The 13,569-nt window shown below is 37.5% G+C and overlaps 1 protein-coding gene across 1 annotated transcript; it reads right to left on the reverse strand.

Annotated features, from left to right (window-relative positions):
- Positions 1–1,324: 1,324 nt before the first annotated feature.
- Positions 1,325–12,683, reverse strand: ATP5PO (ATP synthase peripheral stalk subunit OSCP). The gene is made up of 7 exons (XM_027875541.1): positions 12,580–12,683; positions 9,050–9,100; positions 6,780–6,890; positions 4,550–4,679; positions 3,796–3,908; positions 1,836–1,922; positions 1,325–1,513 (listed from the first exon to the last, which is right to left on the reverse strand). Exons 1-7 carry the CDS (start codon positions 12,613–12,615, stop codon positions 1,400–1,402), a joined length of 642 nt encoding a protein of 213 aa, XP_027731342.1. The 5' UTR covers positions 12,616–12,683; the 3' UTR covers positions 1,325–1,399.
- Between the last annotated feature and the right edge of the window lie 886 nt (positions 12,684–13,569).

Raw genomic sequence — 13,569 nt, forward strand, 5'->3', positions numbered from 1 at the left:
TGGCCCTAGCCCTCTATCCATTGCACCATTTACATCATCAGATTGTTGTGAGGATAAAAATTTGTTAAAGTGTTTTGCATACTGTTAAGGTACTACATAAATGCTAGCTATTACTATTAATTAGGCTGTTTTGTAACAAGTTCATCTGTTTTCAGTTTTAAGAAAAGTTAACTCTGACCTTAGGTATAACTGATCCTGTTTCACTGTGAGCTTGAATGATTCTTGAAATGCTTGACTTCAGACCAAGAGCCAACACAATATCTTGAATGGTTATTGAAGTCTGCTCTTTGATAGCTACAAATTTAACCTATTTCTTTGGAGTAATATCCATTCATAAAACCACAGAACTTAAAATCAAAATCCACCTATGCCTGCCTTAATATGCTCTGTATCAATGTCTTCCCATAAACAGTCACCACAGGTCCACCCAGGATGCTGAGGGCCTTCCTTGTTTTCTCTTGCTGTCTCAGAATACCAAAGAAAAAGCTGCTCCTAAGTCATCCCTTGTTATGTGACCAACTAATCTTCTTAAATTATACCTTCTTCTGTTTGTAGTGCTTTTGCAGCCTCCTTCCAACCATCATGTTACCTCTCTACTGCCCTTTGGTTGATTCTTAACATTGCTTAAGTAATATTGGTATTAAAAAAATAAAAAGAAATGAGAACATGAACCTCCCTCATTGCTTTTGTGGGGAGATAGGGAATGGAGTATTTCACACTGTCCCCATTTGGTTGATGTCGTGGTTACTTTTTCTAAATGGTTTTCCATTATTTTAAAAAAAATTTACAGGGAACAATTCTGGGTAGAAGTAGGAAAGAGATACATGAAGAAATGAAGGTGATATAAAAAATTTAAAACAGTCAAATTTGAAGAAACCAAAGAGAAGGTCATTAAAACAACTTGGTGATTTCCTAAAAGCAATCCAGTTTGTTTTCCTCCTATTCAGTTATGGGCCCCACTTACTGTCCATTTGCTTGTCTTTAGCCTATAAACCCAAGCTCAAGCTATAAGGAAATGAAACAACACATCGCACAAAACTAGGTGCACTAAAATGAGTGGTGTAATCCTCGTAAAAAAATATTCCCTGTATTTGTTATAGTCATGTAGATACTTTGGATAGCAGATTTAACACATATCAATTGGGTAGTTGAAACAATTTTATAACACAGGTAGATTACAAACAGATTTGTGACAAAAATCTAGGAAAATTTCATTCACAAATCAGACAGCTTCTTTTCTGTTAAACCAAAATCACATTAACTTTACATAACAGAGGATAATTCAAGACTGTTGGCATTTCATACTTCAACTACATAAACACAATGAAATTTTCCAAGTACTTTATTGTTTCCACAATTTTTAGAAGTTTCATTGATGAGTTGTGGAAAAATGTTATTTTCAAACAGCTTCCTTCATAATCCTGCTTAGTTTCTGGATCTTGGTTCTTGCGGACATATCAACATATTTCTCTCCTATACGAACAATCATTCCTCCCATGATTGAAGGGTCAGTCTGAGAAAAGAATCAGTTATATTAAAAACGTAGAAAAATGTATATTGGCTTAATTCCATTAATCAACTAAAATAATGGTTCTGGAAGCACTTTGAGAAGTATTAAATGCAAACATGAAACAATATCTAAAAAACATACATTATTACTAAGATAAAACAATAATTTACCTGGAAAAATATATAAATCTTTATATGGAGACTTAAGAACATTGGGTTTTGGAAGATAAGATTTTTTTACATAAATGATATAAGTATGTCAATAGATGTATTTTATTTCATTTTTTAATTTGGCTTGAGGTAAAAAATGAAAAGTTAAAACCTACCTTAACCTCCATTTTCAGGACTTGGCCCTTCTTTAGGAAACTGTTCAGGACTGTTTTTAATTCTGAAAGAGTTGCGTCATCTAAAGTCTAAGATAGATGAAACCAAAGAAAAAGTGTTATTAAAAAAAAAAGACAAATCAAAATGGGAATGAAAGTTAGAATTTTATAATCTTAAAATACAGCAAGAGTCAAAGAGGAACAAAAAAGTACAATTTTATATCATCAAAACTTGCAACAACATTAATATGATTCAAATGTTCTACACTGTAGACTACAATACAGCCTGTTGTTAGATACTTATTAATGCTTTCTGTTGCATAGTAAACATTAAAGAGGGGGGCCCAGCCACTAAATGGTAAAAAGTTATTTTAACAACTCACATACATGTGAAATTTAGAATCCACAATTGTGAATAAACTCATCTACTGCTACTCATGAAGAGGTAGCATACATTCATGCTATACTCAGTGGACAAAGAACTAACCTTTCCTGCTAAGAAAATAATGCTCAGTAGAGAGATGAAGAATATGATGGAAGTGCAGTGTATGTCAGATGAAGCTCTTACGTCAGAAGGCTTTACTTAAATGTTTTTCTTTACTAAAAGGAAAGGTTTAGTGGTATAAGAAGTGTGTGGGGGGAAGGTACAGTGATAAAAGGGAAATAAGTGAGGTCATTGTATCATCAGGATCATAGACTAAGAGCTGGACAGGCCTTAGTAGAGGGCATCCAGTTCAATCCTCTCATCTTAGAGATGAGGAAGCAGAGCTGAAAAAGGTTAAGTGACTTGCCCAAGGTTACACAACTACTTAGTTGCTGAGGTAAAATTTGAAACCAGGTCTTCCTGAATTGAAGTCCAGTACTCTGGCTATTTTCTTAAAAAAGTAACAATAAAACTTTTTTGGTCTATCAACTTCCTATTCCTTATGGAGGTTAAAAAAAAAAAAAGAAAAAAAAGCTGGGTTCACAATGCCACTCTGTAAGAAAAATATAACTTTTTCCTATAATGACTTGAACAGCAGTACAATACATATAAATGAATCAACATAGCCAGAATAGTGGGTCCAAACTCCACTTTACCAAGCTAAAAGGCTTAATGGGCTATTAACCTAACCCATTTCCATCACAAAAGATTTTGCCTAAGTTATTATTGTGGTTTTTAAAAATATTATTTTTGTGCCATTTACTAGTAATGGAAATTTATGCCTTGTGCTATAGTGCTTTAAATACATTATCTCATCAGACCTTCATAACAACCATCCAAGACAGATACTACAAGTATAAACCCAATTTTACAGATGACATAACTGTGCAGAGGTACAATGACTTATCCATAGCCACATAACCATAGGGTTGATGTGAAGATCCAGAGATAATGTACATCATCACGCAAACTTTAAAACATTATGTAAATAAATGTCTGAGGAAGGATTTGAACTTAAATCTTTCTGATTTCAACTTCCAAAATTCAATCTGTGGCCACATTGCCTCTTTTCATGAACAGGTTTGAGCCTACTATGTTTCTATAGTGAAAAACTTTAAAACCACTTAAATAAAAAAAAAAAAAAACAAACAAAATAAGAAAACACTTAATTTAAACCCTATAATATCAACAAGCCACACACTACCTAGAACATCTTCATTAATTATCAGTGTTTCTCCCTCTAGAATGTTTCAGGGGCAAAAGGAGGGAAGCTTGCAAAAATTTCATTCTACAATGTTCTGGGCCTCTGTAACAATAATATTCCTGTATTTCTGAAAATCTGTAAGAGTTCAGCAAGCAGAGTAAGAGCTGGAAAGAAACATTAGTTATCAGAAGTGCTTAGGACCAGCAAAAGTAGCTTATCTGAGGATAAAAGATATCTCCGGGTTGGCTGAAGGCCACCTTTTTTAATTTGCTCATTTTTACTGAATTACCCTAGTTTTGATGTTAAAGCTAAAAAATTGACAAGCCATTACTTACAGATGCAGTAGTAACTGAACACTGTACTTCTCCACGATGCACACTCATCATGGTAGAAAATGCTGAAATGACTCCTGGGGTATTGTTTAAGCGACCATTTTCAGCAAGCAATTCTATAAGAGATAAAAGCATTGCAAGGTGACTAATTTACATAAGTAACAAGTCACTGAAAAGGTTCATGTTAGCCTCAAGCACAAAATTTTAAAAACTATGTAAAATGCCATTATCAGGTGACCCAAAGAAAGAACACTGTACAAAGAACTAAGATCTACTCTACAATCTGATTTTCTTATCAACTTCAATATCACAATAGCATTTAGATCATCTATATGTGAAATAGAACGACAGACTGATTTTCATCAAAACATGTCCGTTAATTTTTCAACGTGTGGTTAGGATTTCTGATGAACTAGACACATTATTTTCTGGACCCCACCTAAATCTAACACATATGAAAGACAGCTGGCTAAGACAAGGGGTGGGGGGAAAGGGAACAGGTTTTCGTTGAACATCAATGATCCACAAATCATCCTCCAGGAACCAATGATGTAGAACATTTTGATTTTCAACTAGGAGAGGAGGGTCACAAAAATCTAATACTTTATTGTTTAAAGTATTCTCTAATGAAGAAAATCTGTCTGACCAAAACAGGAACTGAGCCTGCAACCTTAACTAGTTATTAAGCACTTAATATTTCACGTGTAATTTTTTTTATTAAGATCATTTTAAATAAAAAGACTATACAAATACTTACTCATGAGGTTGGTTGTGATGGGGGAAAATTTCTCTTTCGCTATTATGTCACTTAGGGTTTTTATCTTAATAGAACGCTTTATATGGGGATTCATAATAGAGTCAATCATTTTGGGATCCTTCAAAAGTTTCTGAAAGTAAAACATAAATTTTGTTAACCATTTAGAGCACAAACACAGGGTCCAGTTTACATGCAACTTATACCTCAATAATTATACTTTGCCTTTTAAGATATGTCTGAACACAACTTTGACCACACAAATTCCAAACAAAGACTATACTTTACTTTGAAAGATTCACGATTAAAAAGTGGATGCTTTCTTTCTCAGAAATCATCATTAGGACTAACACTTCCCTTCAGATCCTAATGGAGGTGCCCCAACACTCAAGGAGTAGCAGCAATTCCTAGATAATCACAGTCCCTGCCTCTAATCAACACTTGCTTCTATCTACCAGGAAAGCAACTAGGGAAAAAAAAAAGAAAAAAAAGGGGGCCCTCAGTCACAGTAACAAAGAGGTGGGAAGCTACTACCACCCTGCACAGAGACACTGTCTTTGTCAGCACTGCAGCTTTCACCTTAGCTGCCACAAACACTGAAAATCCAAAGGAGAAAATTCTCATCACCAAAGTCCCTGGTACTGTCAAAGTGTTCTTACCAGAAAAGGATACAGTAGGAGGGTAGAGGCAAGATGGTGGCATAGAGGAAGCACTACAATCTAGCTCTCCCAAGATTCTCCTCCAAACAACTTTAAAATAATGCCTCAAATCTAATTCTGAGGAATAGTCAACAAAAGGCCCAGATGAGGCATTTTTCTAACCTAAAATCACTAGGAGTTCAGAAGGAGAGGTTTGTGACACTGGGGTTTGGACCAAAGTACATGTGGTGGCAACATTAGCTGTGAGCCTTGAAAGTAACTATGACAGAAGCAGCAGCAGTTTTGGGAGTTCTTAGTACAAAGACAGTAAGGCGACTGGACAATTGATCAGAAAGAGATTAGAAGGGATCTCTGTGTTAGCACTGTGCCTAGGACCAGGTTCTATTTGGCAACCTCATTGCCCAAACCCACTTCTGGGCTGCAATTCCAGGGTAAAGAGTAACACTTGCAGTTGCAAGGGAGCAAGAGTCCTTGTTGGGTAAGGACCAGAGAACAGACTAGAGAGCAGCAATCACACCTCTCCCCAGATCATACCACCTTGGAAGAACTGAAAATGTACAGACATCAGAACTAGTTGTGAAAAAAGCAGGGCAAAAAAGTCTAAAGCTTGGCTGTGACAATTTCCCCTGCCAGATGAGCAGAGCCCAACATTAAAATAATTCCTGGAATAGCTAAAAATGATTTTAAAAATCAAGTAAGAGTGGCAGAGGAAAAACTGGAGAAAGAAATGGGAGTGATGCAAGAAAATTATGAAAAGCAATTAACAGCTTGGTGAAAGAGGCAACAAAAAATACTGAAGAAAACACCACCTTAAAAAACAGAATTGGCCAAATGGAAAAGGAGGTACAAAAGCTCGCTGAAGAAAATTACTCCTTAAAAAGTATAAATGGGCAAATGGAAGCTAGTAACTCCATGAGACATCAAAGAAACAATGAAACAAAGTCCAAAGAATGAACAAAAAAAAAAAAACAAAGAAGAAGAAGAAGAAGAAAACATGAAATATCTTGTCAGAAAAACTGACCTGGAATATAGATTGAGAGATAATTTAGGATTATTGGCCTACCTGAAAGCCATGATTTGGAAAAAAAAAAAAAAAAAAGTCTAGACATGTTTCAAGAAATTATAATGGAAAACTGTTCCGATATCTTAGAACACAAGGAAAAACAGAAATGGAAAGAATCCACCAAACACCTCCTGAAAGAAATCCCAAAATGTAAACTCCCAGGAATATTATAGCCAAATTGCAAAGCTCCCAGGTAAAGGAGAGAATACTACAAGCACCCAGAAAGAAACCATTTAAGTACTGTGGAGTTATACTCAGGGTCACACAAGATTTAGCATCTATTATATTAAAGGAGCAAAGGGCTTAGAATAAAATACATTTTGGAAATGAAATTAAACATTAACAGAAAACAAAATAAAAGCTACAAAAGGAAGGTAATTTCTAACAGACTAAACTATAACACATTCCAAATGCCAAACGTTTTTTAATTATCTACAAATGACAATTTAACTGAAAGAAAATACAAAATAACAGTTTAGATGCAAATTAAGAACAGAGAAAGACTACTTACTGTTACTCTAAGTAGCTCCTTTTCTACCACATCCAGTTTATTCTGCTTAGATGCAGCAGAATAAAGAGCAGTGGCATATCGACCTTCTAGACCATACACTTGAACTGGAGGCTTAAAAAGAAATGAGGAAAGAAAATCATTCAAGGTAGCTACTACTAAGCTTTCAATACCAGAGTTAAAGTTTTAAGTCTTGTTATGTATATTGTAAAAGTTTAAGCTAATTATTATGAATGTGGGAAAGTCAATGAACTTTTCTGGGCCTCAGTTTCCTTTTACAGAAGATGAGAAAATCTGACGAGAACCTTTAAAATGCTCTGATTCTAAGATGATCAATTCATTATGGGCTGTTTTATATTTGCTATTTCTAATAATAGTTATATCCCCAATGACATAAATGACAGAAAATAAAGATCCAGCTGTATAAAAATATTTCTGGTATTTGGCAATAGCAAAAATCTCAAAAAAAAAATCCAGATGCCCACTGAATGGGGGAACAGTTGAATAAATTTTAGCATACAAATGTAATACTAATTGTTTCATTTATTTAATGCCTACTATGTGCCTGTAAGTGGACCAGGAGCAGGGATTCAAGATTTCGCCCTGGAGAAGCTTACATTTTAATGGAGAGGATTCGTATACATATAAAGTAAATACTAGGCAATTTTAGGATGAGCACCAATAACTGGGGAGACAGAGGAAGTAGCACTCTTTACAAAGGAAGTTGCTAAGGACACTAAAAGGCAGAGGTGAGGGGAGTGTGTTTCAGGTATAAGGAAGAACCTGTACAAAATTATGAGAGATGGAATGTCAAGTTTGGGGGAGCAGCTGGTAGTATAGTTTGGCTGAAAAACAGAATATATGAAGAGTATTATGAAATGTCTGGAAAGGTAGATGAGAGCCAGGGGGTAGGGAACATTAGATCAGTATCAGAAAGGTATGGTTTCATGTACAACCATCTTCTGTTTTACCTTTTGCTCTTGTTTATATATCAAAATACACTCACACTTGTTACCAGAGGTAAAAATAAAATATTTTGTTAAAAAAAATTTAATAAAAGGACTTTTAGGAACAACCTAGTCTAACATTTTCATTTTATAAATAAGAAAACTGAGATAAGAGAAGCTAGCCCTCATTGTACACAGAAGCAGGTTTAAGAAACATACTTAAAAGCATAAATTTACATTATGCATAATATTGGCATAGAATATATTAATAGTATTATAAATATTATTTTTACAAAATTATCTTACAATATTATTTATAACAAAATTTATGACAGCATTCCCTAAATTTTCCCTTTTGTATAATGCTCACACTCTATGTCCAATTTAACTTACCTTTTGGTCACTTATTAAGCCTATTACTCACATTAGTTTTTCATGATAAATTATAATATCCCATGGCAATCAGTTGAAGGAACTGGAGATATTTAGCCTAGAAAGGAAAGCTAATCTCAAAGTCAAGACGACTTTGATTCAGGACCTGCCTCTGACACATATTGGCTGTGACCCCTCTGAGACTACATGTTGCAGAGGGAGTTTCCAGGCAATAAAAAGGATCTGAAGTGTTGTCATGTGGAAAAGGGAATATACACTTTAACTGTTTTACCCCAAAACACACAACTAGGAGGAATGAGTAGAAATCATAAGGAAGCTTATTTATCCATTAAGGATAAAAGGAAATACATCTTAGTAATTAGAACTATCCAAAAGTGGAATGAGCTTCTCAGGAGGTGGTGGGAGATTTTCATTCAAAGGCTGGATGACCATTTAATGGAGAATGTTGTAGAGGGAATTCATTTTCAGGTATAAGTTGGATCAGATGGATTCCAGGGTTCCTTCCAACTTGGGACTCTATAATTATCTTAATGTTTAAAAAAAATTAAATAATGGCAAAGCCTGGCAAATACTTTAAAAATTCAATGGGGAATTTGCAAAATAAAAATATGGAGAGTAAGAGGTTTGTGTATGGAAATGGTATTGTGATAAAACATGCACAAACCAGATGTTTTGATAGGCAAATACTGAAAATTAAAATTTGAAATATTATACACCTGCTGATAAACCATTAGTTGCCACCTATGAACAACTGCAATCATCTAGCAGAGTGACTTCTTTCTTTAAGAACACTATAGGCCATGAAATGTCAAATACAGACAAGGTTATAGACAGATCCAATCAATGTAACTTAGTGTACCATACTGCAACTCAGTTAACAGTTACAAACTCTTGATTAGGGTAAAGTATAGCCAAGTAATTAAATAAACATACCCTGACAAGTTTAGCAAATGGTCTGCTCACTGAAGTGGTGAAGTGGCGTACCTTAAAGACAAAAGAAAATAAGGTAAAATGTTTACTTGAAGACTTCTGTAAATAAAATTGTGGAAAAACTGAATATGCGAGGCACCGTTTACTCAGACCACTTTGAGGATAGAAAAATAGAGTCAAATCTTCATCATTTAGTAGCGTTATGTAACTTGTTTGTGAAGACTTTCCTGGTTCCGCAAGTTCCTTGTGTTTTTTTGTCCCTAACTATCTTGTAGTTAGTGTGTGTACGTTGGTTGTCCTCCCAGAACACAGGCTACTTAAGGGCAGACATTTTTCCATTTCTGTCCTTGAATCTCCAGGGCCTAAATATAGTAAGCACTTAATAAATGTTTGCTGACTTGTGAAGCACCCTAGGTAGTACCAAAATTTCTTTCCTCCAAAATCCAGCCTGGGCCAGTTTTCTAGGAGGGAGGTGAAGATGTGCATACACAGAAACATTAAGAGTTATTTGAAGATGTATATTTCAAACAATTTCAGACTTTGGAGTTTATATTAACATTCCTTAAAGTAGGGGTTCTTAATCTACTTTCTTTCTTGGACTCTTTGGTAGTCTGGTAAAAGCTATGAACTTTTCAGAATGTAATTTGTTGCCTCCGTTCATAATTAAATGAAATACTAAATTTTAGATAAAGGTTAGTGAAAATATAGATGCAATCTTTTTCCTAATCTAAGTTCAAGGACTCCCCTGAGACTGACCCATGGACTGTGGTAAGCATCCACGCCTACAACTTGGCCAGGCTCAATTCAATAACTGGAGAAACTGGATAGTTCTGGAAGTGGTATTCTGAATACTAGATAAACCCTCATGCTGAAGAATCTAGAAGAGATTATGAAAATAATTTGGTAATATTATAGCACAATGGGCCTTGATTCTGAGAAATTAATAATTGTCAATACTGAAAATAAGATCCTTGAAGTAAAGAGCTAAGATCCCTTTCTTATTAATATGTTCACTGACAGAGTATTTCTGGATTGGTAAAACTAAATTCCTCTAGTAAATGTTAAAGGACAGCTGGCTGTAGAATTTGCTACAATTCAACAAACATTCAGCACCCACTGTATACAGTAAAAAAAGATTAAAACGGTTTAATGAGGGCATAGTTTAGTATACAGGAATATAAAAATAAATATAAGACAAAATGGGAGATGGCAAGTAGTAAAGTTTGGCTGAAAAATAAAGTGGGTGGATCAGAGGCCTTGAATACCTGGCTGAAGGTTTAAAATTGTGTAAAGGTAATAGGGAACCACTGAAGGATTTTTAACCCAAAAAGTTGTATGACCAGATCTTATTACTAAAGATAAGGAAGATTATTTGAGCAACAGTATGAAGGACAAACTGGAGAAAGGAGCAGAGCCTTCAGCAATACTGTTAAGACTTTTCAAACAGTTCTGGTAGATGACAGGCTGTGTGCTAGGGTGGGATGGCAAAGGTAAGAGAGTAGAAAGAAACTGTAGAGACAGAATCAACAGTATCTGCTAATCAATAAGCCAACAATATTTATTAAGGGTTTACTGTGTGCCAGGCACTACAAAACACTGAGGATACAAAATAAAAAAAAATTATACAGTCCCTGACCTCAAGGAGCTCATATTTTTCTATCAGGAAAGACAATATGTACACAGAATAGGTGCTGCAGGAAAAAGACTAATGGATGAAAAGGCAAAGAGCAATTTCCAAGTGGATAATCTAGTAGTGAGACTGATGGAAAAATTAACAAAAAAAGCCAACCCATTGAATGTTAAATACTTCAAAGGAACAAGAAACAAAAAACTAAATGAAAAGAGAGCAAGATAATAAATTCTATAGATTTCTCAGAGATCATGGAACAAAAGTAAAAAACTCAAAATGGACAGAAAAAAAAATAATACTTTAAAGAAAGAAGGCAAACTAGAAGATAATAGGGTAGGATGACCCTTGGTAGCACAGTGGATAGAATGCTGGACCTGGAGTCCAGAAGACCTGAGTTCCACTGAGACCTCAAACACATATTTACTAGCTGTAACCCTGGGCAACGTAACCTGTTTGCCTCAGTTTCCTTATCTGTAAAATGGGGAAGATAATAATAGCACCTACCTTCCCTGAAGAGTTGTCAAAACAAAATGAGATATTTTAAAAGCACAATATAAATGCTATTATTAACTACTTTTTGTATGGCTACATGCACATACATTCTCTCTCTCTCTCTCTCTTTTTTTTGGCTAGGCAATGGGGTTAAGTGACTTGCCCAGGGTCACACAGCTAGTGTTATGTGTCTGAGGCTGTATTTGAACTCAGGTCCTCTTGAATCCAGGGCCGGTGCTCTATCCTCTGAGCCACCGAGCTGCCCCCTATATATTCTCTTTGTACATTATATATGTGTATATATGAATCTATACACAACGAATGTGTGTATACATATGAATATATGAATTGTTTATGTATATGAACATATGCTTATACATATATTACTACTACTTACTGAGCATCGCTACTTAATATATAAAAGTATATTATTAACATACTTCTATTACTCTATATAACATCTATAATTAAGAGAAGTACATTCTTATTTAGCATACATTAACATACACATACATACAGTATGTACATATACACACAAACATAGGCACTAGTCTTTCCCCCATCAGACACCAGAATGTAAGCGCTTTGCACATAGGGGTTGTTTCATTCTTTGTATTTTTTATACCCAGTGCCTAGTCTCTCACCAAGTGAGAGGCAGTCTTGAAAACTGGGAGTGACTATAGTGGAGGAAAAGGTGATCAGCAGTGTCAAACACTTCGGTCAAGAAAGATGAGGACTGAGGGGGAAAAAAGGTCATCAGATCTGTCAATTAAAGAGAACTTGGAGACAGACCGTGGTGTAGGGCAGAGTGCTGGATTGGATGTAAGAGTCAGAAGACCCGGGTTCAAACCTGCTTTTGCTGTGTGACCCCTGGCCAAGCCACTTAAACCTTTCTAGGCCTGGTTCTTGCTCATCCGGCTTCTAAGCTTCCTCCCAATCTCTGAGGCAGGACCGGACGGGGGAGGAGGGGGAGAAAGAGGAATCCTTGGCAAAAGCAGCCCCCTGCCCCTCCAGGGAAGCCACCTCCTCCGCCGGGGCCTAAGGCAGGCGACACCGCACCGCCCTTTCTCTACTACTAAGCCCCCGGCCGTCTGGTGCTTTGCGGGAAGCCCCCAAGGTCACCGCCCCGCCAGGCCTTTCTGGGGTCCTCCGCCTCCAGCCCCGGGGGGGGGGGGCCGCAGCCGGTGGGGTAGGGGAGTAGGAGCGCGGAGGAGGGGAAGGCGCCAAAGCCTAGCGCTCCCCGAGGGCGTCCCCTCCTCTCCAGCCAAGGAGAGGCGGGAGACGGCGGAGACCCAGGAGCAGGGGACAAGCGGGGACGACTGACACTTCCTGTGGGGATGGGGGGGGCGTCGCGGGTAGAGGACCCCATCACAGTCACCCCGAAGAAGAATCTCCTCTTTTCCCAGCTCACCTGCCGGAGCATCCCGGATGCACCGGGCGCCGCCATCTTCTCCTGTGGTCGCTGTAGGTCAAACCGGAGCTCAGAGCTAGGAGGAGGAAGTGACTTGTGAGAGACGCATGCGCAGGACAACAATTCCCCCGCCTCTCGGCCCGCGCCGCGTGAGGTGATCCTGACGTGACGCAAGAGCAGTACACTGGTGCTTCTTGGGAATTGTAGTTTCCCAAAAGTAGGCGGACAAGGCTCGAGAGAAGGGCCTGCCGGGATTGAAGGTGGGGGCGCGGCGGGGTGGGGCGGGACCGACTTGAGGCTGTACTAAACCAAGGGGCCTCTGAGGGGAGCAGTCGCGCTAAGAGCTGCGACAATGGGTGGATTTGCTGTGGCTGAATTTTCATTCTTGTCTTGCTAAACATTGAAAATAGTGCAATTTCACACTCTCTACCACCAAAAAGAAATTTAATTAATATACGTTTGTGCGGCGTGTAAAGGGAATAAGCATTTAGATACATGTGCAAAGAGCTTACGTTCTAGGTTCTAATGGGGAAGCAGGAGACAAGTGTGAGTGTATGTGTGTGTGTGTGTGTATAGAGTCCATTGGTGGCAACCTGAGGCCACATGTGGCCCTCTAGGCTCTCAAGTGCGGCTCTTTGACTGAATCCAAACTTCACAGAACAAATCCCCTTAATAAAAGGGTTGTTCTGTAAAACTTGGACTCAGTCAAAAGATGGTGCCCAGGGCCACAGGGGCCTCCAGGCCGCAGGTTCCCCACCCCTGAATACACACAAACTGTATGTGTGTTTATGTATATATACATATAATTATAAATATCTCTTTTGATTTCACAAAGACCCTGCGACATAGGTGCTATTATTCCCATTTTGTAGTTGAGGAAACTGAGGCAAACTGGGACTCTCCCAGGATCACAAAACTAGGAAGTGTCTGAAGTTGGATTTGGACTCAGGTCTACCCTAACTCCAGGCCCAGCATTCCGTCGATTGCACC

This window comes from Vombatus ursinus, unplaced genomic scaffold, assembly GCF_900497805.2.
Source record: "Vombatus ursinus unplaced genomic scaffold, bare-nosed wombat genome assembly UNPS02014809.1, whole genome shotgun sequence".
In the NCBI taxonomy this organism is placed as follows: domain Eukaryota; kingdom Metazoa; phylum Chordata; class Mammalia; order Diprotodontia; family Vombatidae; genus Vombatus; species Vombatus ursinus.

Bases quoted from the DNA above. Each gene is read 5' to 3' on its own strand.
- ATP5PO (XM_027875541.1), bottom strand. From the start codon at position 12,615: ATGGCGGCGCCCGGTGCATCCGGGATGCTCCGGCAG. The intron at 6,891-9,049 runs GTATGTTTATTT...TTTCTTTTTAAG, and splicing joins CATTTGCTAAACTTGTCAGG to CCTCCAGTTCAAGTGTATGG. The intron at 3,909-4,549 runs GTAAGTATTTGT...TATCTCTTATAG, and splicing joins CATCACAACCAACCTCATGA to AATTGCTTGCTGAAAATGGT.